This window comes from Sphaeramia orbicularis, chromosome 10 (genome assembly GCF_902148855.1).
Source record: "Sphaeramia orbicularis chromosome 10, fSphaOr1.1, whole genome shotgun sequence".
NCBI classification, from domain to species: domain Eukaryota; kingdom Metazoa; phylum Chordata; class Actinopteri; order Kurtiformes; family Apogonidae; genus Sphaeramia; species Sphaeramia orbicularis.
The window spans coordinates 24738680-24764535 of record NC_043966.1 but is presented as its reverse complement, the minus strand read 5'-3'; the positions used below and the strand labels follow the sequence as shown (position 1 = coordinate 24764535).

Here is a 25856-nt window from a genome sequence, read left to right as displayed (position 1 = left end):
AGTGGATGATGCAGAGTGTTTATCACACCACTGTGTGTGTTTCTATTTGTGTGTGTAACTAAATTGAGCTAAGCTGAGCTGTCATTACTGTACATAGTGTGTGAAAGTGTGTGTGTGTGTGTGTGTGTGTGTGTGTGTGACAGAGAGAGCGTGAAACTCACCAGCAGGGAAGTAGAGCGGGAGGTTCTGCAGATACAGCTCCTTATCCGTTGGCAGGAACACACAGAAGATGACTCTGTCCAACTGACACACACACACACACACACACACACACACACAAAATTACCATTATTACAAGCATATGCAATAACCATGAATTCATCAATAGCAGTGGGAGAACAATGTAACAGGGTACGACATTGTAGAGTGGAGATATCAGGAGAATGCAGCTAATGCATCAGACCATTATCCTACTATTAGCTCCCTATTATGATCATGACACAACACAGAGCCTATTACAGTCTGCGGCGAGGACAGAATGCTTGAAATTTAATGTACAGAAGGAGTGTGTTTCTGTGTGTGTGTGTGTGTGTGTGTGTGAGAAGGAAAGAAAACAGGGGTGAGAGACGGGAGACAAGTTCTTTTATGCGACTGCTGTACAACACTGTTTGTATAGACCAGAAAAGGGGAAATCTGTGTTTGTGTGCATGACCCTGAGTGTTACACTGAGCTAATGTGTATTTGGCAGTAGGCCCTCGGTTCTCTCATTACTCTGTGAGAAACACAGCAGTCGACTCAGTCCAGACTCAAGTCTGCGCACGCACACACACACACACGCACGCATGCACGCACACACACGCACGCACGCACACACACACACAAAGAGCACACAAAGCTATAAAGATAATAGCGTTCAAATAATATTAAGACACTGACCGAGTGAGTGCAGTTATTTTCCGACTATAAACAATCTTTATGTTCTGTGCTCCTCTGTTCTTTACATCTTGGCTCTCTAGTCTATATTTACATTATAAATACTGCTCTGTGTTTATGAACACAGTGCACAACACCACATGCAGCCTGATGATAAAAAGTTACGGTAGCTACAGTAAAAGGATGCTTTCAGGGAAAAGCGCAACACTATCCTCTTATTTCTCAGACTCTGACAAACATTATTACCACCCTAATGTCTCTACAAAGGTTTTGATTTTTCTGTTTTCTGTGAGGTAGTGTAATTTATAGCCAGACTCCTTCCATCACTTTCTGTCTGGTGTGGGAGTTTAAGTCTCACTGCTTTTCAGCAGCCTGCTAGCCTGCAGCCCGAGATTCTCTGCCTCGGCTTGTGCACAATTACCATCCCTCGTCAGGATTTGAATGAAAGCTAAAAGGGAAGATATGGAAATGTGCGGTAAGTAACTACATCCCCTGGGCTAAGGTTTGAAATCTCTAACCTCCACACTGAGTTGCCTCCACTTGCGCCATTTTGCAGCTTCCCTCATTCAAATTAAAGCAGGTGGTTGTAGGGAGAGAGATGCAAAATGGCCTCTGGAAAACAATAGCGGTGGGGAGCTCATTTTGATACTGTTGCGACAAAGACCCTAGAGATGCTAAAGCTAACAATAACATCAAGAGAATGTTATGGGCTCCCTCGGAAATGCTTGTCTTCAAGGGAAATGCTGTCTGCAAATTGTCTCTTCACAAACAAAACAGGCCATGCTGTACTGACTGACCTGTTAAAGGGAAATCATTTATACCCTGCACAACACTCCCATAAAAACCTGCTCAACTTGCATATATAATTAGTTTGCATCTAATCCAAGATAATGCAAATTTTCCAATGCTATACACAAACTAAAGTTCAGCTCAGTCTTGACCTCAGTGAAGCAAAAAACAGACTTTTTCAGCAAATTATATCATTAAATGAGCATAAAAACCACTGTCACTTGTCAAACTACATGGGTTTTACTGGTGAATCTAGGTTTGTAGGTGCTTTAGTGTCAATCAAACATGCAGACATGCTGCAGAAGATGGCAGTGTTTTCATGTTCACTACACAGCCTCTGAACATCCAAATGGATCATATTTGATGACACTCAAAAGCTGGGAAAATGCATTTTACCTGAATTATTTTAATGTATTGATAGGATTTGTGGTTCAAAAGTTATGAAACATCTTAGATCAGTAGATGCTTTTGGTTCCTGGTGACTGTTTAGGACTCGAAGGGTTAAACTTACACTACCTTACTACTGAATGAAAGTCAATTCTAAAATGTAAAATACAATTTCTTTTCTCATTAGTGGCTGTGAGTATTTTGCTTGCCACTTTTCTCATACCATTTGGTAACAGTTTACTTTAGCTTTGTCAATAAAAGATTCATATTTTTATTACGATAGTTAATGGCACTCTTGCCCTTGTCATGAGTTCATTTTGTCTGTCTTACTGTGTCCACAAATTAAATTTCATTTTCTACATTACTGCCCTCCAAGCCAGAGCAAAACCCACAAAACAGACTGTAAAAGATGTAAAAATGTAGAGGGTTTAATTTGAGACTAAATCCAGCTTCCTCTGGTGAACATTCACACTTTGTATTTATGCAAATAAACTCCCTCTGACAATCTCATTTGTTTACAATAAAACTTTTTTTTTCTCTCTCTTTAAAACCCACAGTGGAGCTATTTCAGAGCTGAATGTAAATAAGCATCTCATTGTTTTAAACTGGTTGGTCTTATTTTCAGCAGTATCAGGGCTGGTTGACTCTCCTCTTTAGTAAGACATGTTGGGTTTCAAGTTCGTTCGCTGAGCTTGGTGTGGCTGACGGCATCAGTCGTCTGGTATTGCTACAGAGACTCTGGAGACGGCAGCACTAACAATAACATCGTCAACAACCTCACTGGGAGGTGATACACCGTGATGGTTAAAGACAGGGAGGGAGAGGGAGTGGAAAGAGGAGTGGGTGGAGATCTAAGAAGTAGAGGAGGAGAGTTTAAAGGATGTAAATGACTGATTGGAAAGTTTCCTCTTTGTTCCATCTCCCATCACCCCCCTCCTATCCTCCGTCCCTCCCCTCCAGTCATCTATTCTATCATTTTGTCTTTTCTCCGCTTGCATTTCCTCCGGAGAGAAAGTGTGTGTGCTTGTATATGTGTGTATGTTTGTGTGAGTCGGGTTTAGTCCCGTAAGGAGCCAATTAAAACGCAGACTTGGCCATGAGCATGTGAGCCAGAACTTGGGAGTGTGTGCTTAAATGTATGTTTGCACATATGTGTGTGTACGTGTGTGTCACTGTGCGTGAGTGTACATGTTTTCTCAATACACCCTTCTCCTCGCCCTCACCAGAAAACAAAAACAACAGCTGTGAAAGGAATAATACCTAGAGGAAATGGTAGGGAAAAATTGCCAATCATGACACACACATACGCACCTTGTCATGATGTTCATCCAGATAATCCCTCACAGTTGCTAACGCTTCGTGCACTGCCTGCTCAGGTGGATATCCTACACAAACCACACACAAAACATCAAAAATATACACATGATTTGCAAGAACAGGTACTCTGACAGATCTGCACTTGGTTGTTCCCTGCATTGTTATTTTTTTCACGCAGGTATCTGTTCTTCCCTCTACTACACTAACACTCCATGTCCTGTGATTTCTCACTTCCCCTCATCACCACCTCCCTCTTCCAGTGAACTGCAGTGAGACAGCACACTTGTTGGTTATGAGGAGACAGATGGAGAAGGACTACAGCCCTTCTTCGATATTCATTCAACGGCTGAGACCTTTCAGTGCTGGAAAATTATCCCCACTGCTGAAAAACAACAACACAGAGGCAGTGAAAATTCATCATGGAGCCAAACTGCTCTGCCCAATCAAACACGTGCTGTGTGATTATAGAGCAATTATTCCATATATCATGAGCGAGGGTTCAACATGAGAACATACGGGAATACATATGGGTGCAAATTACCCAGAATGTATTGTTTTTGTGACAAAATACACACAGTACAGCCAGTATTTACAACACAAGGACACAGTGTAATAAAGTCAAAGTGGATCCATTATGGTACACCAGAGAAACCATTTTGCTGCTTGATGGAAAACAACAGAAAAAAATTGCTTTTCAAGACTACGATTGAAGTCAAATAATGTTCACATGAAGAACACTTGTCTTCCCACAGTGATGTTGCCAAATAGTTATTTCGCCCAATGAATACTTGAATAATCAGGTCATTATCTTCATAATTGTATTTTTTTTTTCAGTGCAATTAAAATCAGAGCTACAATCATCATAATATTAATCAGATACTGAGTTAAACACCTGTAAATCTAAACATAATTTCCTACTTTTGAACATTTTTGTATGACTGTATTTTTGTAAAGATATTTTACAACCCAGAAGAAGCAGGTGGTTTTGTTTAGCATCATTCAACATTTCCACTAAAATTGGCTGCTGATCTGTTCGTACCATCTCTTTTCATAAACTGGTAGCGTCTTTTATGCACTGCTTAGCCAAAAAAGTACCCATCTGGTGTGTGGGGTGGGTGGAAGGGCAGTTGGATAGGAACTGGATACAACAGTTTCATGTTCAAGTTGTATGTTTCTTGTTGTACATTTGAAAATTGAAAATAAAAAAGACCTTAATCAAAAAAAAATACTCTCCATCTGGTTTTATCCAAGCAAATAGGGAGGAGAATAGCTTCTTCTTTCTTAAATAAGCATTAATATGATAGAGAGCATAAAGACTGGCAAAAGGTCATGTGATCTGATGAGTCCAGATTGACCCTGTTGCATTCCAGAGTGATGAAGTGATTACCCATCATGCCTGTGGGGGCAATGTTATGATCTGGGGTTACTTCAGGTAGTCAGGTCTATGTGTCGTGAAATGATAAATACAAATGCTGTGGCTGTACATACACTTATCAAAATTATGGCAAAGAGAATGTGTGTGTGTGTGTGTGTGTGTGTGTGTGTGTGTGTGTGTGTGTGGGGATACCAATAAGTAAAATATCTGTTGGAAATGATGATATCTGAGCCTACAGATGCCACAAACCTAAATGTGTCTTACTACTGCAATAAATATTCTGACATGAGTTGACAGAACAGTTATTTGTCTGTATATGTCCACCCTGTGATAAACTGGTGACACATCCAGGGTGTACCCTGCCTTTGCCCATAGGTTGCCGGGTAGGCTCATGGCACCCCCATGACCCTCATAGGGAATAAGCAGTTCAGAAAATGTACGAATGGACTGAACTCAGTGAACTACAAAAGAGGCAGAACAGCAAGGCAAATAAATACATTAACAAATCAAGGTAAAATTAAGGACAGGTTGATACAAAAAGTCAAACACATACAAGAAAATAAAATGATAAAGCAATATAAAGTCAATATCATGTAAATACAAGCATAGATACATTAATGTGGTATCACATAAAAGCTGAAAAAAAAAGTGATTCAAAAGATGTGACTGGAAAATCCTTACCTCTTATCTGACAAAATCCATTTTATATTATACATTATTTGCTCACTTTCCTCTGTAAATATTTAGTGTGTAAGTTTGACTGCCATCTCAGTGATGAAGTTGCAGATCGCAACCAACTGGAATACCTCCTTCACCCTCCTCTAAGGTGGCCCCAAAAACTAATTAATGCCACTGATTAAATTGTCCATTTGTGGGATATAAAATCTAGTCCACACACAAAGTAGATGAAGTTCATGCATCTCAACACCTCCTGCCATAAACTAGAAATATTACGAGAATGAACCAGTCTACGCTGAGTTCTTGAAACACAGCTGTGGATGCACTCCCTCTGTAGATAAACAGCTCATTTAAAACTGAGCACATATTTTCAGCTCATTATACAATAACGAAAATGTAATTTTGAATATTAGATTCAATTCTTGCAATTAGATCCTCTGAAATTACATACACTGAACTTTTAAATTTAGATAAAATGAGAATAAAGTGCATTTGGAGGTAAGCATTTTCAACAAAGATTTAAAAAAGGGCTCTTTCTTTCTCCTCATCTAGTTACATTACATATCTTCTTTCCTCTTGGACTTTATTTGCAGCTACCAAACACTGAGGAAAAAAAAGGCTGGAAAAAGATACAGACAGAGACAAAGAAGAACAAGAGATGGACACAAAGATTAGACACAGAGTCAATCACATCTCTGGCCTTTTTCTCTTTCTAGTAACAGGAAAGAAGTGTCAACAACTGGTCCTCACACCCAAACACACCCCAGGGAGAGTTTAAGCACCATCCTTAACACTCTCCCTCCTGCCAGTGTGAAGAGGGATTACCGTCAATCTGACACAATCTCCGCCCTAATCTATCTTAATCTGCCGCTCTTAATCCAGGACCTTAATCTGAGAACCACCTCTGGGCCGGAGGAGATGATGTGACAAGTGGCATGACGTGGCTCAGCACTCAACATTGGTTAAATACTGATAGTGGAAACAAGTATGTGATGTAAAACCACTCTGTTGCACACAGAAGAAAAGAGAAAAACAATCACATCAGTTTTGGTATAAAGCCCCAAGCAACCAAACAACTGAAGTATGGAAATTATAACTCAAACTCTCTCTCTTTCACACACACACAAAGTGAACAGATGAGTGCATTTGTTCTTGTTGGAGATGCACATAAACACAGAAACTAACCGTAGATTCCAGTGGAGATACAAGGGAAAGCCTGCAGAGAAAAGACAAAAAAACAAAGCGGTTACAGTCTGGTGCTGATCATGTAACAGCCTGTTTTCATCCCTCATTCAAACACACACCAATGCACCAAAAATCACACTCTCACACTCTCTGCTGGATCACATCTTTCTTCAGATTGTTTTTTTTTTTCTTCATGGCAGTCTCTTTTCACACAGTCGATCTTTTCCTTTTTTTTTTTTTTTTTTTTGGAAGACCAGGCCTATGTAGTCTTCATTTTTGTCTGGTGCTAAAGAGGCATGTATAATTTAAATGGTGGCTCAGACTGTAAGCAAGAGAAAGCATAAAATCTCTAAAATGCACATATAGTGGTATAATTAAGTGGCTAAAAAATGTGGCGCTTCAATGCCACTGCGAAACACACAGGCTGCTGTTTATATCCATGTCAGTGCACTGTCATGTAAGTTGATAAGACTTGAAGGAATTTAATAAATGTATCATAGTGGAGGGTCTAAGAATAGAGATTGTAGTTTGCTGTACAGATTGTGATCCCCTTCAGGCAAATATTTGGTTTATGATTTAAGGATATGTGAATAAAACTGATTCGACTTGACTGTTTGTCTACTGTATTTGTGTACAAGTTCAATGAGGTTATTATATTGACATGCTTGGCTAATAAAACTGACTCTGATAGAGCACAAAGTTGAATTCACAACAGCAGACAAACCTCTGAACATGGATGTAAACACAAAGAATTGTAAACTGTGGACGCTTCATGCACATCTTTATCCTACCAGTCACAGTTTCAAGGTGGGCACCCAAGATTAGTATCATTGTAGGACTAAATGTGAAGTGAGGTCGCAATCTGCTCTTCTGTTCTTGTGTTACCCTGGGATTCCACTGGGGCGGCTGTGTCACATTTTGGCTCAGATGTGGTTTTGTTCCGTCCTCTGCACAGCTTCCAGCCACACCAGGAGACTTTCAGAAGAAGAGCGCTTTGTCTGCCCGACTTCCTCATTTAGTCATTGTTCCTTTACTATGACTAAGTAGGTTACAGTCTTAAATGGTGTCTCTTTCGTCTGTTTTAATTGTGTTGTCATGCTGGAGTCTACATTTAATCCATCTAAAGCCAGTTATGAAGTGTTTTATAAATTCACCGTCATAATGACTATGTTTCTATATTCCAACATTGTGATGATTATTGGTTTTGATGTATGAATGATTCTATGTATTTACACAGGACGTTTTATTTTGAAAACTGACCATGTAAACCATGTCATTCCTGTGTTTAACTTCCTTTCCGTCTCATCTACTCTGCACATCTTTACGCAGCTTCTGTCAAAAAGAGACTAGGTAAGTATTTTTAGTAGGGCAGAGCCAGAGAGTCATTTCTGGGACGCCTCTGAAATACGCTACAGTGCGTCTTCTGGAATTACAGGGATTGTGTAGAGGGACGCAGCCCTCAGTGGAATCCAGGGATTAAAAAGTGTTTTTTCATAACACATAAACTGAGCTTTGACTGTTCCCATGTAAAATGTCATCTTATTATCACTTTATCCTTGTGTGAAATATTGTTGAATAGAGAGATGAAGTCCCACCATTTCCAGTTGTGCCTCATGCGATCTTATTTTGGAAAAAAAAAATTGCATTACAGTCAGTGATGAGAGACAAGTCATTTTTGATCCTGTTATTGTGTTTTTATGCATCATTTACATGTATGATGTTTATCAATTCAAAGGATAATTTACCAAGTCAAGAGAGTCTCAGGTTATTATAAAACTGGTGAACTATCAGACTGTGAAAATACGTAAACAGAAAGAGCCCATTCCAGAGAGTCACAGAGTCAGAATAACTGTCTCCATGATCTCTTAAGAGCTGTTGAAGATGTCTCTAAAGCTTCAACATGACCAGACTGGAGTGAATTTCACCTCTACTGACGCCTTCTCACCTTGCTTTTGGAGGTTAAAGCAGTGGTTCTTAAATCCGGTCCTCAAGGACCACTATCCTACATGTTTTAGATGTTTCCCTTTTCCTGCACACCTGGAAGCTGTTACATCGTTATCAGGCTTCTGCAGAGTTTGGAGATGAGCTCATCATTAATTAAACCAGGTGTGCTGGAAGAGGGAAACATCTAAAACATGCAGGATACTGGTCCTCAAGGACTGGATTTGAGAACCACTGGGTTAGAGTAAGATGTGCCAAGACAGCCGTCGTTTCGGTGTTGGTGATGTATCACTTGGAATGAGATAAAGTCCATAGACCTTCTTAACAAAACTAGATGTTTCTTTACCATCTTTGCCATAAACTGTGACTTTGATAAACATCATATATATGAATGGGGTCAAAATTCAGTCAGGATCAAAAAAATTCTTTGTCTTTTGCCACTGACTGCTGTTCATATTTTTCCTGAAGTTACTTCCCATGAGACACATGGAATGGGGCAGACCAGAGTGGATTCCAGTGGCAGCTGCTGGTCTTTAAAACAGGAGAAGTTCATCTTACAGCTCCATCATAAAACTTGTATTATAGCAAAACAATTAAACATAAAAGGAATGCTTAATTGAGGCTGTTATGCTTCATCTATACCATAAAACCACAGCAACACACACTTGCAGGTGTATGACTTGACCCTTTTTCTCTTCAGTTGATGTAGTCACAGCACTTTTGCAAACAACCTCTTCCACTGATATCTGCATGGGACTGAGATCCAACGTGCTCCGATGCCGGTATGTTTCAACATCACTGTCAGTCAAAATGGGTCCAGCCTTTCGGACCAATACCTACTCTTTCAAACAGTTCATCTAATCCAACATCCAAAGTCCAGCGTCCTGGCCCGCCTACTGACTCATTAACCCCCAGAGATGCTGAATGTCCGTGGGAGGGTTTTGGGTGATTTTATGCATTTAGCCAATGATCACTACGCTTCCCTGCAGTGAAAAACACTGCTCGGTGCTGCCTCATAGACAACAGTGTAGGCTACTGATATGAGAATGTATTGGGGAATTCGCGTCCGAAAGCAAATGATAAACAGCTGACCAGAACAACATAGCCATAAAATTAAGTGCATGCTTGTGCAATTTTAATATTCATATCTTTATTGTAAATTCAACAGTGCAATTCTGCCCATTCATTTCCTGAAATGTTAGGGGAAGTTCAGCTTCCCTTGCTGTCTCAAAGCAATCGCCTCTGGTGGGTTCTCTATTATGTCAAACAATCATTTGAAGAGTCATTTCCTGTTTCTGTTTCATGTTTTTCACCACTGTCCTGAGACTAGCAGCAGATTCTGTCTCAATACAGTTAGCCAGGTAAACACTGTACCTATTTTTCACGAGCTTCATATTTTCTGAACAGTTTTCAGACACACAGATCAGAAGGAAATTGACAGTTTGGGCCCTGTCACAACACACTCTCATTCTCAAGATCTGGCAACTCAGCAAATGATAATTATAATAAAAATAATGTTAGTTATCTGTCAAAGGACAACACCTTGGCATTAATGTATTATTACCTCCACCAAGGACGGCGGAGGTTAATGTTTTCATCGGGGTTTGGTTTGTTTGTCTGTTAGCAAGATAACTCAAAAAGTTATGGACGGATTTTGCTGAAAATTTCAGGAAATGTTGATACTTGCACAAGGAACAAATGATTAAATTTTGGTGGTGATTGGTGGGGCTGATCTGCCTTGGCACGCTCCGAGTGCTTTTGTCATTATTTTATTGATTTCTTATTAATCTACAGTACTTTCATTCACCCACACAATGTTGTCAATCATGTGTACCATTTCATACAACTGCTGCAGCTTGCAGTGCATTAATAATAATAATAATAATGATAATAATAATAATAATAATAATAATAATGGATTAGATTTCTATAGCGCTTTTAAAAGCACCCAAAGTGCTTTACATTATTAATCCATTATTCATTTCCTCTCACATTCTCACTCTGGTGGTGGTAAACTACATTTGTGGCTACAGCTGCCCTGGGGTGGGCTGACAGAAGCATGGCTACCAATTCGTGCCAAACGGCCCCATTGACCACCACCAAACATTCATATCTTTGTGTTATTGGTCATGACCTACGCTTTTCACTAAACTGGAATTTGTCCATATTTCAACTTCAAGTGCGTGGTTGTGCCAAATTTACTATTAAATCTGTTGAATTTTGTTTCTAATGTCTCTTTTCAGCTATAAATCTCCAAAAGCACAGATTTTATCTTCATACAGCCTCCACAAGCCTGTTCTCTCCTGCGATACCTCTGACATTATTTTCAGGTTACTTTGGTATTTTCTTTGACTTCGACGCTGTGTTTGGCTGTGAAGTCTTCTGCCTGGTGTGTTTCATAAAACTTCCTTGCAACTCAACACTCCTGCCCCCAGCTCCCCTTTCCCTCTCCATCTACCTCAGCTTTTCAAAAATCCTAATCTCATGAATCTTTTGTATGTTGTAGCTCATGTTTCTTTAACTATAAAATAAAGCTATGAGTCCCGGAATTCCTCTGCTCTGTCCTCTTTCCCTTTGCTTCGTTTGTCTCAGCAGTCGTCCCCAGGTCCTCCATCCCTCTGCCCTCACCACAGAGCGTGCAGCGTTTTCAGTTGCTGTTTTCAGGCTGTTCCTGTAGCATGACCTCAGAGCCTTCCTCTCGTCTTCTCCAACTCCTCCTTGTGCTATCGGGCCCACAGTGTGGATGACAACTGCAGAGAGATGGACATCAAAAGACGAAGCACTTGTTAGCTGACTCAGTGGCATGAGTTCTGCCTGAAGGAATGGCCCAAATTCCTGAAGCTTTGTGGAAGGCTACCCTCATGTATCTGATTCCAGTTACATAATTTAAAGGCAAGGCCACCAAATATTAAAAAAGCACAAGTAACCCTCTGACCCTCTGAGAATGAGGAGAAACATAATAAAAGTGGGGATTCTTATGAGTTTCAATGCACTTAGCTGAGGTGAATGTCACCTTCTGACCTCAACTGCGTCTTTCTTTGAGCTGTTTAGTTTGAGTAGTGAATAAAACATAACCTCGGTCAAATTCTGATTCTTCTTGTTGATTATGGTAGATGTATTAAATTCAGCATTAACTACAAGGGCAGACACAGCACAGACAAAAAAAGGGCCAAAAGTCCACTCACCTCCTCATTTTACAGCATTATCAAACCATAAATAAACCACATTCTCATTCCATGCTTTCTGCTACGTTTTTATTGGTTGATGCCACTGGTTGAGCCTGGTCCACAGTATATGTCTGCAAATCATGTTACATCACACATAAGGACAATATTTACAGATAACTTTCTATCTAATCCCATACATTTACACACTATTCCAGACCAACTGTAAAATAATGACACATCACACACTACAGGATATTAATCATTAAAGACATAGAATTATTTTTGTAGTGACCTCAAAATTAATTTCCCTCTACAATCAACCTTTTCTAAATGATTCAGCCATATTCATTATTTAATGCTCAGTGAATAGCAATTATTTTCCTATATTTAATTAAATGACCATGTCAATGTTAACAAAACCTCAGAGTAAATCCAAAGATTTTTATATATTTATAAAATTATGTTTTAATTATACATATTATATATATCACTAACTGAACTACTGTAATTTGTCAAACAAAATATGTGATATTCTTGAATCAATGTTGCAGAGGATGATGGCGCTTCCACATTCAGTATATGGAGACTCTGAACGCCAAAGGGACCGTATCTGATGCCAGTGAAAAGGCGGGAAACTGCATTTTACATGAATTATTTATATTTATTGATAGGATTAATGATTGAAAAGTTATTAAACATTTTAGTTCAACAATTGCTTGAGGCTGAAGGTGGCTGTTTAGGTTTTTAAGCGTTAAAATGATCATTCCTGAGGGAAGAACACACAAGTTCAACTGATGTAATGAAGGATCTGATGAAGAAAAAACTGAAAAAGAAAAAAACTTGCTTTCTGTATAAAAAATAAAAGGTTGAATAAGTCTTAATGAGGAAATATACATTCAACAGGTGAGAACTGAAAGTGAGATTCATAAATGTGTCAAAAGTAGTTAAATTAACCATCATTAGCATTGAGGACTACACTGTTGGTAACACTGATGTCATCGCTCTCACTGGCTACTGCATTCAGAAAATACTCTGTAATCATCCAGATTTTCACTCCTAAATATCGAATATGTTTCAAAATGATCAGGGGGCCACAATCAGTCTGAACAGTTCATCTGGACCAAACATCATCACCGACCAATCAGTCCATTCCCTGCATTTCATGAGTCATGAAAATCAGTGCAGTAGTTTTTGTGTGATCCTGCTGGCAGACAGAGAAAGAGGTGGGAGATAACATAGAACATATACTTCCCTATTGTACTTAAGAAGATTTTTCAGATATCTGTACTTGACTTATTTACTTTTCTGACTCTATTTTACTTTTATGCCCTAAATTTTTACACAAATATCTGTAATTCTGATTCCTTGTGTTTTCAAAACAGGCTTGTTACTTTAATTTTCATGCAGTTCTTTGCATAATACTTCACCTCCATCTTCAACGCTGATTTCAATGTACATGGATGAAACAGCAATATATATAGAAGACACAATGGAGCCGTGCATGTAAACTATGACAAACCTATTAACATCCCATCATGGATAATGTGGTAGACACCAAAAATGAAAAAAAAAAAAAAAAGTTTTACAAATAATCTGAGTAAATCTGAGAGATTGTACTTTTACTTGAATAAATAAATTGAGTCAGTACTTATAACCTGAATAATTTTTTCTACTTGAGTAAAGAGTGTGAAGACTTTTACCACCTTTACAGACAGATGGAACTGAACTCATAATTTTCTGTGGACATAAAATGGCCAACTTTTTAGTACTTAAAATAAAGATGTACTGTAGTAAACTTCTTTACTGGTTTAAGTACTCTCGTAGAAGCTTATCGTGTTTTGTCATTACTTGGCTGATTTCATTCCAATTCCCATTTGTATCCACGCCATTGAACACTCAACCCAAGGAACACATTTAATACCAAGTATCACACATGTTCATCTGTTCACAGTGTAATTTTCTAGAGTTACACCATAGCATGTTAAATAATATCTGTGTTAAATAGAAATCAGAACACACTGAGATTTCTTAAAACCATAGTCAGTCTTTCAATATATTTTCTTTTTATGTAGGCCAGTCTTTAAACATTCAAAGAATATTCTAGGCTATGCTTGAAAATAAATTAATGTAGTTGTATTAAGCCCAGAAGGAATCCCTATTGTATAACCCATAAAATATCCACAACTACATGAGCACAAGCTACAAAAAAAGGCCAGAATTCACATAAAGAGCATATCTTAGTAACTATTTATTATGAACTAAACACTGAGGAAACTCAGCTAACTCAGCTAATCCTTTTCATCATGACTAACTGGTTGCCAGTAAAGTTTCAACTAGTGGGAAAAGAAACTCCACAAGTGAAATACCCACGTTTTGCAGAAAATGTGTGTTCAAACAGGACCCTGCCTAAACAAACAGGTAAGATCCTTCCATTGGATGATCACTGGAGTTATTAATACTGTGTATTTCAGATGGAAACAAGTTCTTTAAATGATGCAATGAGTAGGTTCTCATTTCTTAAACAACCATTCATTTACTAGAGAACATAAACATTGGACTGTGTCTAAATTCAATAAGCTCATCCAGTTTATGGAAGAGTGGTTCAGGAAGCATGGATTGGTCATCACAGAATCTAGACCTGAAGCCCACTGAGAATCTTTGGGATATGATGGAGAACTTTACCCAGTGGTCCAACTGGGTGAAAGTAATGAAAATATGAATAGAAAAAAATGTGGGGAAATACATTGTGTCACTGCATAAACATTGCATGGCATGCCAGAGTAAATGGATCTTGAAATCAAAGCTAAATGCAATGCAGAGATACAGTCACTGACAAAATTACTAGACCACCCTTGTTTTCTTCAATTTCTTGTTCATTTTAATGCCTGGTACAACTAAAGGTACATTTGTTTGGACAAATATAATGATAACAACAAAAATAGCGTTTAATTTAAAAGAGTTTAAGAGTTGATATCAAGCCATTTTCCATGGTTTTTGATAATAACCAAAATCACTTACATTCTTACATCAATAGCTATGGCATTGTACTGCCAAAAACAGTGCTTTTAGGCATTCCATGTTTTCTTTTCTGTCTGATTTAGTCACATGGTACACAAAGATGTTAGTACTTGATTGCATAACTATTGTTTTTGATGACTTTTGATGCTCTAATAATTTTTTTCCCGTCTGTATATTGTGTATGTTGTTATGCCCAGACTGTGTATTTCAGGAGCATTAATGTTATATTTTTCTTACCTTGGCCGCTAAAAAAAACACAGTGCCTGTGAAGCCATGAACATACATATCTATGCTCAAAGGTTGAAGTTAAAACAACTCATTTTTGATATTTATCATTCAAAGTGGGAAACTCAGAAATCACCTGTGCTTTTGTTGCCAATAGACCTTTTTCTATCCAGACACCTTGTGTTGTAAAAGCATATAATGCACAGGTGTTACTAACAACATTAATAAAGGCTCTTCTCCATTTAGTTTCCCCAGGAGGCCATTTCACTGAACCATCGTTCACATTTCAGGGCCTGAAACCGACACGCCTTAATGGGATGCAGCCATTTTTAATGAGATCAATTACACCTGTCTAATCTGCCTTAACAAGTCAAAATGTCTTCTGTGAAAAAGGTCCATTAACCTGCGAGCTAAGCTAAATTAGCTGATGATAGTGCATCATGTCAATAAAGAGACTGAAGTTACTAGATGATACCTCTTTAAAGTACAACAACCCTTTATACTGACAAGAGTTCAATCACTTCTCAGTTTTATTGTTTGTATGCCTCGGTGGGTTTACAGCTATAATGTCGTTCATTACTCTTAATTGTTTTTCATGTTATATTTTTTATGTTTTTTGTTGTCATGTAGCAGCCGGAAATCTTAACTAACTCATACCATGGTTTCGTTTGTTACCTTAATGAATGCTTCCTTCTTCTTAGTTCCCTGAAAAAAAGTATCTAATTTAGACTAATTGATTAAATAAAGTGAGTACTTTATCGCATTGAAGGTAGGGTTGGAAAAATGAGAAATGAAAAGAGAATCTCACGAACAAAAAACAGTGAGATATGTAGTGGAGATGTGGTTTAACCAGCCTCTACATGCCCACGATGCTTCCGTCACACATTTTGATGAGGCTCAGCGTGGTGTTCTCAGCAGGAATCCCGGTGTTGTAATAAAAACTAGTCAGACCACTGCCTCCATAGTCACACACAGACGAAAAAAAATCCAATTCAACAGCACATTTAATCTACTGCTGAGGCTTCATTGTTTAACAGGTTTTATGGGGTGAAATAATCTCAGTTCTTGTTTCCACTCCAAGCCGAATGAATGAGGAGCCTGCTATAGGATTAATCTATCTTCTGCTGCCATGTTTCAGGTGTTTCAGCTGACAACCTTCAAGAAGACAGAGCTGACCCACTACGAGGCCACGAGAGGACAGACGGTAGTCAACAAAGAGATTTGGAAACAGTGTTGGACAATTATGCTTGTCCCTACAGTGTTTTGGTTTATTTTATGTCTGCCTTTTTTGCTAACCTAAATAAACTGAAAGCAGCTCAGTGTATGGCAGCTTATACGAGAGGAGGGAGCTATACTTAGCTATAAACACAGTCAGTGTGTGTTGTGAGCGACTCAACAGGGATGTACTGGAGAAGGGAACATGGATTGCAATGGAACAAGCAATAAGAGTTTTCATCCAGTACATCGCTAAAGAGGCTATATGTAGTATTTCTACTTTCAAATATAAAAAAAATATATTTGGAATTATCATTACAGTGTTTAGAATGAAGAGCACTGGAGTTATGCTTCAGACACTAACGTACTGGATTGTAAAGATATGAATTAAATCAATTCATTCCTAGTACAATGGATTTATGTGACCACTCTGCTGATCTCCTATGGTGAGGAAAACTAACACTGCAGGGCTTTTGACCAAAGTGCCGAAGCAAATGAAAACTGCTTAGAAATAGCTTTTACAGTCAAAGACAGTGACTCCCTGATAAAAACTGGGAGCACTGTTGTTGTTTTCGCCACAGCTCTAAATGAAACGAATGACATTTGGTGCTGAAACCACAGCGTTTCTTCTACTCAAGCGTGTTTGATTATGAGGCTTATAAAGGAATAAGGTTATTATGTGATGGTATTATCTCTGTTAAGTTGCTGTTTGTTGATCTATAGTTCAGACTAAACTGTGACAGTTCTGACCTTGTTTGGACAATTCTAAACAGATCCTTCGTGCAGCTTTCAACAACACAAACTGTACAGAAAACTGAGGTGATTTGTGGTTTTACTGTATCTGTTTTAGCAAACAGAGTTCTAATATAAACTATCAGTTGATGCAACACCTGAAGATTATAAAACACAGTGTTACTTTGACCGTCATAATAAACTGCTATGAGTGTTTGTGGGACAGAGGAAGAAAACTTGATGATACCATAGTACAGATGTGTATAAGACAATGAGATTTATACTTATTTCAGTGATAGTCTGTGGATGATTTTTTGGTCATAACTGAGTTCTGGTATGTGTGTATATTGGTGTCAAATATTGATTATTGTTCTTTATTACTAACATCAGCATTTGCCCTGAAAAAACACAGTAAGCCTCTTCAAGCATGATAACACCAAATAAAAAGACAGAAAACACCTTTGGCAAAGATTTATTTTTAGTGTAGGGTTACTCTGACTAATATGGTTGGAGTCTGAGCTGTAATGAGCTCAGTCTAGAACTATATCACCACTACATCCCTCCCTAACTCCCTTTCAATATGGGAGACTGGCATGTCCATCCATCTATCTGTCCATCATTTCATTTTTAAAATATTAACTGGAAAACCAATGCTTATCAAACTTACTGCTATGTATCTTAATTCATCCTGTATCTGCTGAAGTGGTGCTTTTTCTAATTTGTCTTTTGTCCATCCATTTTGTATATATACAGTATGTTGTTGTTGATTCAAGGTGCCTTTTTCTGACTCAACTCATCAATCACTGAATCTCAGATAACATCAGGAACAAGGACCACTTTTCTATCATGTGGGGGTTGGGGAGATATGCTGTACTCTGATGGCTTCTGTTATGTACGGTCTGTGAAGCTAACTACAAAAGATTTTGCTCTGACACAGTGTCATGACTGTAAAGATGAAAAAACTGTCTCACAATCCATCCATCCATTTCTATACCCATCTAATCTATGCAGGGTCACGGGGGGGCTGGGGTCTGTCTTAAAAAGGAAATGGAACTAGGTCACATTAATCTCCTTTACAATTCAAAACAATATAAATCAAATGATTAATTAAGATCGACATTTAAATTCACGACACACAAACACATTTTTCTTTCTGTCTTTGTGAGGCCATTCATTGTCATAATACATTTTCTAACGACCTATAAGCAACACTTAACCTGAGCCATGCCCTAATCTATCCTTAACCCAAATCTGAACCATAAAGAACCCTCTACAAAAAAGAACACCAGCCAAAATGTCCTCACAATGCACAAACTGAGATGATATTTATCCTCACAAATATAGAAAGACATGCTCACACACACATGCACCGCACAGTTAACAAGTCGCAGACTCTTCCTCCTGCACATCGGAGAAGATGTACAGAAGAAGCTCTTTAATCCAACCCTCAGAGGATCGGAGCCCATTAGGCAGAAAGATTTAACACAGTGTTTGGGAATTTTTGAAATACGATCTGGTGATCTTATTTCAAAACCAGAAATTCATAATGAAAAGAAGAAATGTGTTCTCCAGGCCACTTCCCCCAATATTTCCCCTTTATAGCCTCATTTGTTGTTAGAAATTGTTGTAGTTGTATCCATTGACAAGGAAATTCTGCCAGCTAACCACAATCAATGCAGGATATTTGGTTAGCGATGCAGGATCTGCTCATTACGCTCAGCCAGTGGAACAGCGCTCCTGCTGCCAAAAAAAACCATTGTACTGTGTTCTTAATAACAAAGTATTTGAAGTACAGAGCTGAGGGTGAGGAAGCTCCTGGGGAAGAAGCAACTGTTTTAAGTTAATTTCAGTCGCATCTAAAGATTTTCTGTTAAATCCCCTTAACGATTAATACCGTGGCGAACATTTTAATAGCATGCAACTTGTACTGCACCATATCTAACACATAAATTTAAACATTATTACCTAATATTACAAAAGACAATATGATAATGATACTATAGGACAACTGGACTGGCATAAAAAGAAAAAATAAATAACTCTAGGTGCAACATTCAGAGGCTGATTGATTGGCTTCAGCACTTGACAATAAAGGGCTTTACTGAATTAAAATTGACTTGCATTGCCCAAATAATACAGCTGGGTCACAAAAGGATAAAGTTCCCCAAGCAACACAGCAACTATTGATCAGTCTGTGTGTGTGTGGATAAATTTAACAACAGGAAACACAACAAGCAACAACAACAAATGGTACAATGTTTTGATCATGGAAAATGCAACAAAAGTACTGGCAGACTTGTTTTAAAGCTGCAGCATTGACAGTTTTATCAATCTGCCATCCTGTTGTATTTGTCTGCACCTTCACCTTTTTGGTTCACATTAGATGATCTACTATGAAACTTAGTACGTACTGTATATTCACAGTTAATGTTCAAGGTTAGTTGTTGTCATGACTGTTTGGATTCAGTGTGTAATATTAGATCCATTCCTGTGATTAGTAGATGACAGGATTTACTCCCAAATGGATGATCCACCATCTTGCTAAATAAAATGACTTAACAATTGAACAGCTTACGTATTCAACACAAACATGCAAAAGAAAAAAAAAGAAAAGGCTTTAACAAGTTTTTTCATGAACTGATCACAAGTTGACAGCTCTAACTAAGTCTGTTCACACCTGCCATGAGGAAACGTCTGCACATGCACCTCCAGTGATCCCTCATGACCATATTGCACTTTCTTGCTCTACATGCAAATAAACAAGCTCATCTAATAGCCTAAGATGCAGTGGAAGCTTTAATTTCCTGCAGGTGTTTCAGATGCAACACGGGCTGTCTATGTTTAACAGGCTGATTTTATGTCTCTTTGTAAATTTGCCACAAATAAAGATACCGTCAGAAAAATGAATAATGAATGAAGGATTTTTTACTGCCTTTTTATCTTTGCTAATTAACGTTGAATGAAGAATAAAATGCTTAATTCAATGCGCACCTCAAAGGCTACTGGCAACATTTGAGGTGGGATGCGGATGCTGTGAATCAGTTGATACACCTTAAATGTTGCCATGGCAATATGTCAATTCTTTTTGTATTATTGGCTCCTATTGGCATGATTATATTCTGATGTGTTGAAATTATGTGTATGGACCGGATTACATGAGATGTGAATATTGCAGTGGCATTGCTTCAGTTCGATGGGTCCAGATGGTACTACACCTTTAACAGACTCTATCTTTGTTGGCCTTTTTTTTTTTTTTTTTTTTTTTTTTTTTTACAACAGTCTGATATGATGCTGTCGGTGGGGAAAGGGAATGTACTTTTGCTTGTGCTGAGGATGTCGGCTGAGTAAGAAGCCGTCAAAAAAGGCCTTGGATGAAATCATATCCACGCATTCACTGCGTTTCCATATGTGGAAGTTTAAATCAAGGTGTATGTTTGTCTTTGGGGATGTACTAATATGTGTTGTTATTATTATCTATGTGTGACATATGTGGGTGCATCCAACACCAACATATTAATTAATTCACCACATTTTTAACGGTTTCCTTGCCTGCCTTGCTAAATGTGATTAGGTTAAGGACTGAACCATCCAGAAAATGTTTGTCCTTTGTCTGATTTATTATGTAAAAGGATAAACGCAGGATAATATAATAATAAAGAAGAATGAATATTGGGAAAGGGTGCAAATATTTTATCTGAAATAGAACAAGGGTCTGTTCTCTGAGGATGAAACAATAAGGTTAAAGTTTTATACTCTCTGTCCTTACCCTGCCTCGAGCTCCCTGACCTTCGTATAGTTTATCTTATCTTCAGCAAACCAACTGTTTTTGGTAAGTTTGGTTTTGGGCTGAACACATTGTATGTTTTTGTATGAAATCATCAGGTCACATTAGGGTCAGAGAAACTGCAGAGTTACACAATTCTTCACAACAAACAGTAGTTGACCTAAGTCATATTTCTAAAACAAAGACAATATAGTACACTGCCTTGACAGTGAACACCTCTCAATATTTATTACATTTACTGACACCTGGCATCAGAGCAATACACACGGAATCAAATCATGAAATATGCTGTTAATATTGGATCTGAACAGGGCGTAATGCTGTTTAGGACCACAAACCTGCAATACTGATACATTAGCCTTAGGTGTGAATTGTGGATTTGTGTTTGTTGTTTGGACCAAAAATTAACATGCAAAACACTAAACTAAGATGAGAAACATGGCCTCCATTATTTTCACAGAACATTAGCATGTTAACACTGTCCCTGTAAGCATTAGCATGCTGATAGTAGTGTTCAGCCCATGGCACTGCTTCCAGACTCCCTCAATGAGGGATGGAGTAGATTTTATTCTTGTTTTTAGACTTTTTAAAATTTCTAGTCAGTATGCAAATTTTCGACAGATTGCCGGTAATCTTTTATTGTTACAATAATTGATATAGTTTATACAAACTGAATCAGATAAATATTACTAGAGTCTTGTTATCATTAGGTTGGCATGTGTGCACGGCAGTATCTGTGGGGCTTTTCACTTTTCTTGACACTTGAATGGTTGCTGGAATACCAAACAATTGTTGTGTGCTGTGCTGAGCTGAGCACAATACTTTCCTTTATGCTCCTTTTCAGTCCAGCAGCGGTTTCAACAGAATGTACTCAACCATTAAACAGCAGTCGAGAAGCTTCACGGCAATGGCACCTTATCAAAAACTATAAGCCTGAAGCCTCTGTGTCCCCCCTTAAGACTGACATTGGTGGATAAAAGTGAGCAGCACAAACTGATATGTGAATCTGGTGCTTATAGTTGAATTCACAAATCTGGATGTAAAGAAACTTGTCTGATGAATGTGACAGATCTTGATCAAACTGCTCAATGAAGAAAAAGAAGAAAAGGAAGAAGAGTGGAATCCCTGAGAAATCACTTAGTCTGAGTTCATGACCCTACACAGTAAGAAACATATATCAATCAAAGCCCATGTATGCATTGCTGTAACTACTAAAACTATCATTCTCCTATTGCATACACTATCACAGCTTTATGCTAGTTGTCAAATTCACTGAAAGGACAATATTTTCTTGGGAAGATACTGATAGTCATTATAGCAGTAATTCACCTCCACCCCAACAAAAAACAAAGACCTCCAAAGTGCAAAAGTTGTCCCATTTGGGAGTTTTATTGTTGTAATGAACTGCAGAAATTGACCTATATCTTCCCCAATTTTTTGAGAAAATAAAGTATGTCTTTGTTCCAGTGGGTTCAAGACGATACTGGATTTCCAGTTGGTTAGTTTTTGGCCTCTAGCTAAAGGTGGAGACAAAAGCTGATGCATCCATTTCTGACAGAGAGTGGGAAGACCCTACACAAAACACTGACAGCAGTTTGTTTTGTTTTTATCCTCATTACCTTTGATAGGTTATTAAAAATCGCTGTCCAATAATTATGTAAACAGAGATTTTAATAACCTATCAAGTCAGGACATGTGTATGAGGGTTTTAGATTGCTGGCATCTGTTACAGCCTCACTGTATGCATATTCTGTTCCTCTTTACATCAAATAAGATAAGGTCTTGCCCAAATAGAAGACTTTCTGAAGTCACAGACAAAACTTAATCTGGTTTTATCCGCCTAACACCCTCCTCCCAAAGGGTCTTGACTGAGTTTAATGTCTCTGTACATGAGAGATGATTGAAAATGTGAGAAATTGAACCTTTTGAGATTTAGGTTGATGTCAGGAAACCATTAAAACTCAATTATTAGTCAGGTTGGGGAAGATGGAAAATATGTAATGGGTGAAGCTATTGGCCTGTATTTCAAAACAGATTTCCTGGTTTATGAAAATCTGTTTGAGAATGTAAATGCTTTGATAAAAAGATTTGACTGCAAAACATTTTAATGACTATGAAAGACCATTTCAGCCAAGGGTGAAGGTTTTTCTCTGACTCATATCCTTATCTCAGTGCAGCGTCAATGTAATACAGCTTTTCAATCAGACACTAACAATACATTCATTTTCCTAAATATTTTTATTATTTTGTTTATGTTGGCTATAACCAGCAAACAGTATGAGTTTAAGAATGAGAGTGTGCGTTGTGCGAAACAGACAATTTATACAGTTTTACAGCAGTAATGATCCCTGTGGAGGTGCCTTAGGTGTAATTCTGCCAAACATTTGTAATCTGTGAAATGATATCAGACTTCTGTGATAAAAAGCATGACTCTGGTCTCTTACTCCAACTCTGAACTCAGTCCATATTTGTTCCGAGTCTGAGCAGCTGTCTGCAGAAGCTCATTCAGGCTCAAGTGGAGATCTACAGATAGTGTCTACAGTTCTCAAAATAGACACCGGCTGCAGGAGTATTATACGTTAAGTGGTGCAATATCAGCTTGCTACTTGTTTTTCTTTTTTTGTTTTTATTAGGTACAAAGAACAATGTGGGCTGCTCTGTCTGCTCACTACTCAGACTCTTTCCACATTCTATAACTACACTGCTTTAACAAGTATTATGGACCGTGACAGCTAAACTTAATATACAGCTCATCAGTTATAAATAAATACACTGTTACTTGCATTTAATCTTTATATCTTCAAGTGTTCTGTTATTAATGTTAAGGCTGCACCATGTGGTTATGAGGATAATGTCCAACTGAAATTCATATCACAATGTGGCCAATATATACATGGAATATGAAATAATCAAACATGTTGTAAAGTAACCAAAGTCCAACACTCCACCTCTTTGTGTTAAAGGATGGTCCAGAATCCTTCATTTGGTCATGGTTAGGGATATAATATGAACAGGTTTTATTTGAACTGTATTGTGTATTGTTTTGCAACTGTATTTTTTTCTAAACTTAGTTAAGTTTTCATTATAGTTCTGTATCACCCTGCCAGGGTTTGTTTGGCAACATTATTATTAATTAATATTAATAATATTTGGTTTGCTGTACAATTTTCTTATTATTATACAGCTATTTACTACAGAAAGAAATTCTTTGAGAAAAATATATGATGAATGATTTGAAAATGAGCTGATTTCATCCATTAAATGAATGTTTCTATGGTTCTATTTCAGACATACAGAAATAGAATGCCACAGAATGCTATCCTTGACCAATCAGACTAAATTATTCAGCAATACTGTGTAATAATCAATACGATCATACATGATCATTTTTGTGTCCTTATCTGAACATTCCCTTACTGTTTGTTTGTTTGTTTTTTAACATACCAGTGCTATGTCCAATTCAAATGCTTGTTTGTAAATTAGCTGCATCAACATGATAAATGAAACTGCATCACACAGAATTCAGCAATTTATGAAGTTTATAGTCTATAGTTAGTAGTAATGAAAATATACAATAATTTACAGAGAAACTGTAAACTATAAACCAAAAACTAAACATGAAAAAAATGCAGCTGCTTCACTTAAATCACTTGTTTGTAACTGTTAGAGTGAATAATTTACTCATATTCACCATGTTGATGACTTTATCTTGAGTTTTTCTTCTCGCAGAGACACTAAACAAAAAACAACACAAAAAACTATTAGCCAAAACGTCTCCACATTAGTATAGCAATTTGGTTTTGCTTGAACACAAAATACAGGCGCTGTTTTAGAGTGTATTAAAAACCCACCATTACTCAGTCAGACAAAAGGAAGGGAAGGGAACTGAAATGTGTGAAACTGCCCCCACAAACTATATGATGAATCACTGTTGTGAGTCATCATTTGGGGAGTGGACTTTCATTTATAGTATATGGGAGCACTGCGGACTGTTCCTTAAATAGGAGCAGAACATGTGAATTGGTTAAAATACAGATGCAGCACAAATGAACACAGTAGCTTAATGACTATGATTAAATACGCAGTCATGTATGAAAAAAAATGACATATGCAGAAGCACACTGAGAATGCTGCAGTCATATTATTCCATGTGTTTGTGCACATATAGTGTAATTGTTTCCACTGTCACATGTGTTTACTCTATGCTCAGTATGTACTATTTCAGTAAACAAGCAGCCCACAGTGAACATCGGTCATACCAATGCATCATCGTAGCACTCAGCGGAGGCCAGGTTCACAACTCGGTCGTGTATGTTACACTGGTTCAGTTCAGCAGTGGGTCATTTGATGGTCATTCATCTGCGTGTCATCTGCTAAATGTCACCGCTGCTGCTGCATTTACCAATTCACACACACCCACATGCAAACAAATACAAGCACTACTTCTACTAAAATTGTTATCTATGATTGCTATGGTGATCTTTCACATCCAGAACATAATGATCGTTTTTTTCTGGCCTCTTCCTTTTGTTTACTGCTACCGTTTCCTTTCTCTGCTGTTTTTATGCTCCCCCTAATCTCTCTTCCTCCCTCTTCTGCTTTCCACCCATCCTCCTCTCACTCCATCCCTCAGTTTTAACTCTTCTCGTCCTTTGTTGTCGTCGTCCTCTCTCTTTCCTCCTGCATTACCTCATCCATCCATCCCACCTCTCCTCTAACCCCCATTACCCTCTCCTCCATCCTTCCTGCCGATTCCTGTCTTTCCTGCCTTCTTCGTCTATTTATCCATCTCTGCTTTTCCCTCTCCCCTCTCTTCATTATCATTCTCACCCTCTGCATCCCCCCTCCCTCTTTTACATTCCCTCACCCTCCTCTCTCCCTTTCTCTCTGTCACCTGAGGTAGACAGTTCTGTCAGGAGTCGGCCTTATTTACCGCCTCTCTTCGCTCCTGTTTACATTATCGATCGGCAGGGTTGCTTTAGTTCCACCATACATCAACATCCCCCCCTCTTTCCCTCTCTGCTCCTCTTCCTCCCCTGCCTCCCTCCCCACAGTGTTACGGCTGCTGGCTCACATTACCCTGAAACACCAAGGGGGAGATAGAGTGAGAGGAAGGGGTGTGCTGGATGGGGAAATGGAAAGCTAGCGGAGCATGTTAGGATATGTGAGG

General features: G+C 38.2%; 1 protein-coding gene across 3 annotated transcripts in view; it reads right to left on the bottom strand.

The window, feature by feature from the left end:
* macrod1 (mono-ADP ribosylhydrolase 1) overlaps nucleotides 1–25856 on the bottom strand; it is a 128485-nt gene that overhangs the window by 5513 nt on the left and 97116 nt on the right. For all 3 annotated transcript variants that reach the window (XM_030144822.1, XM_030144820.1, XM_030144821.1), the window contains exons 6-9: nucleotides 11174–11295; nucleotides 6605–6635; nucleotides 3361–3434; nucleotides 162–243 (exon numbers count right to left, since the gene is read on the bottom strand). In XM_030144822.1, the coding sequence (XP_030000682.1) occupies nucleotides 162–243; nucleotides 3361–3434; nucleotides 6605–6635; nucleotides 11174–11295 (309 nt within the window). The remainder of the gene's footprint in view (nucleotides 1–161; nucleotides 244–3360; nucleotides 3435–6604; nucleotides 6636–11173; nucleotides 11296–25856) is intronic.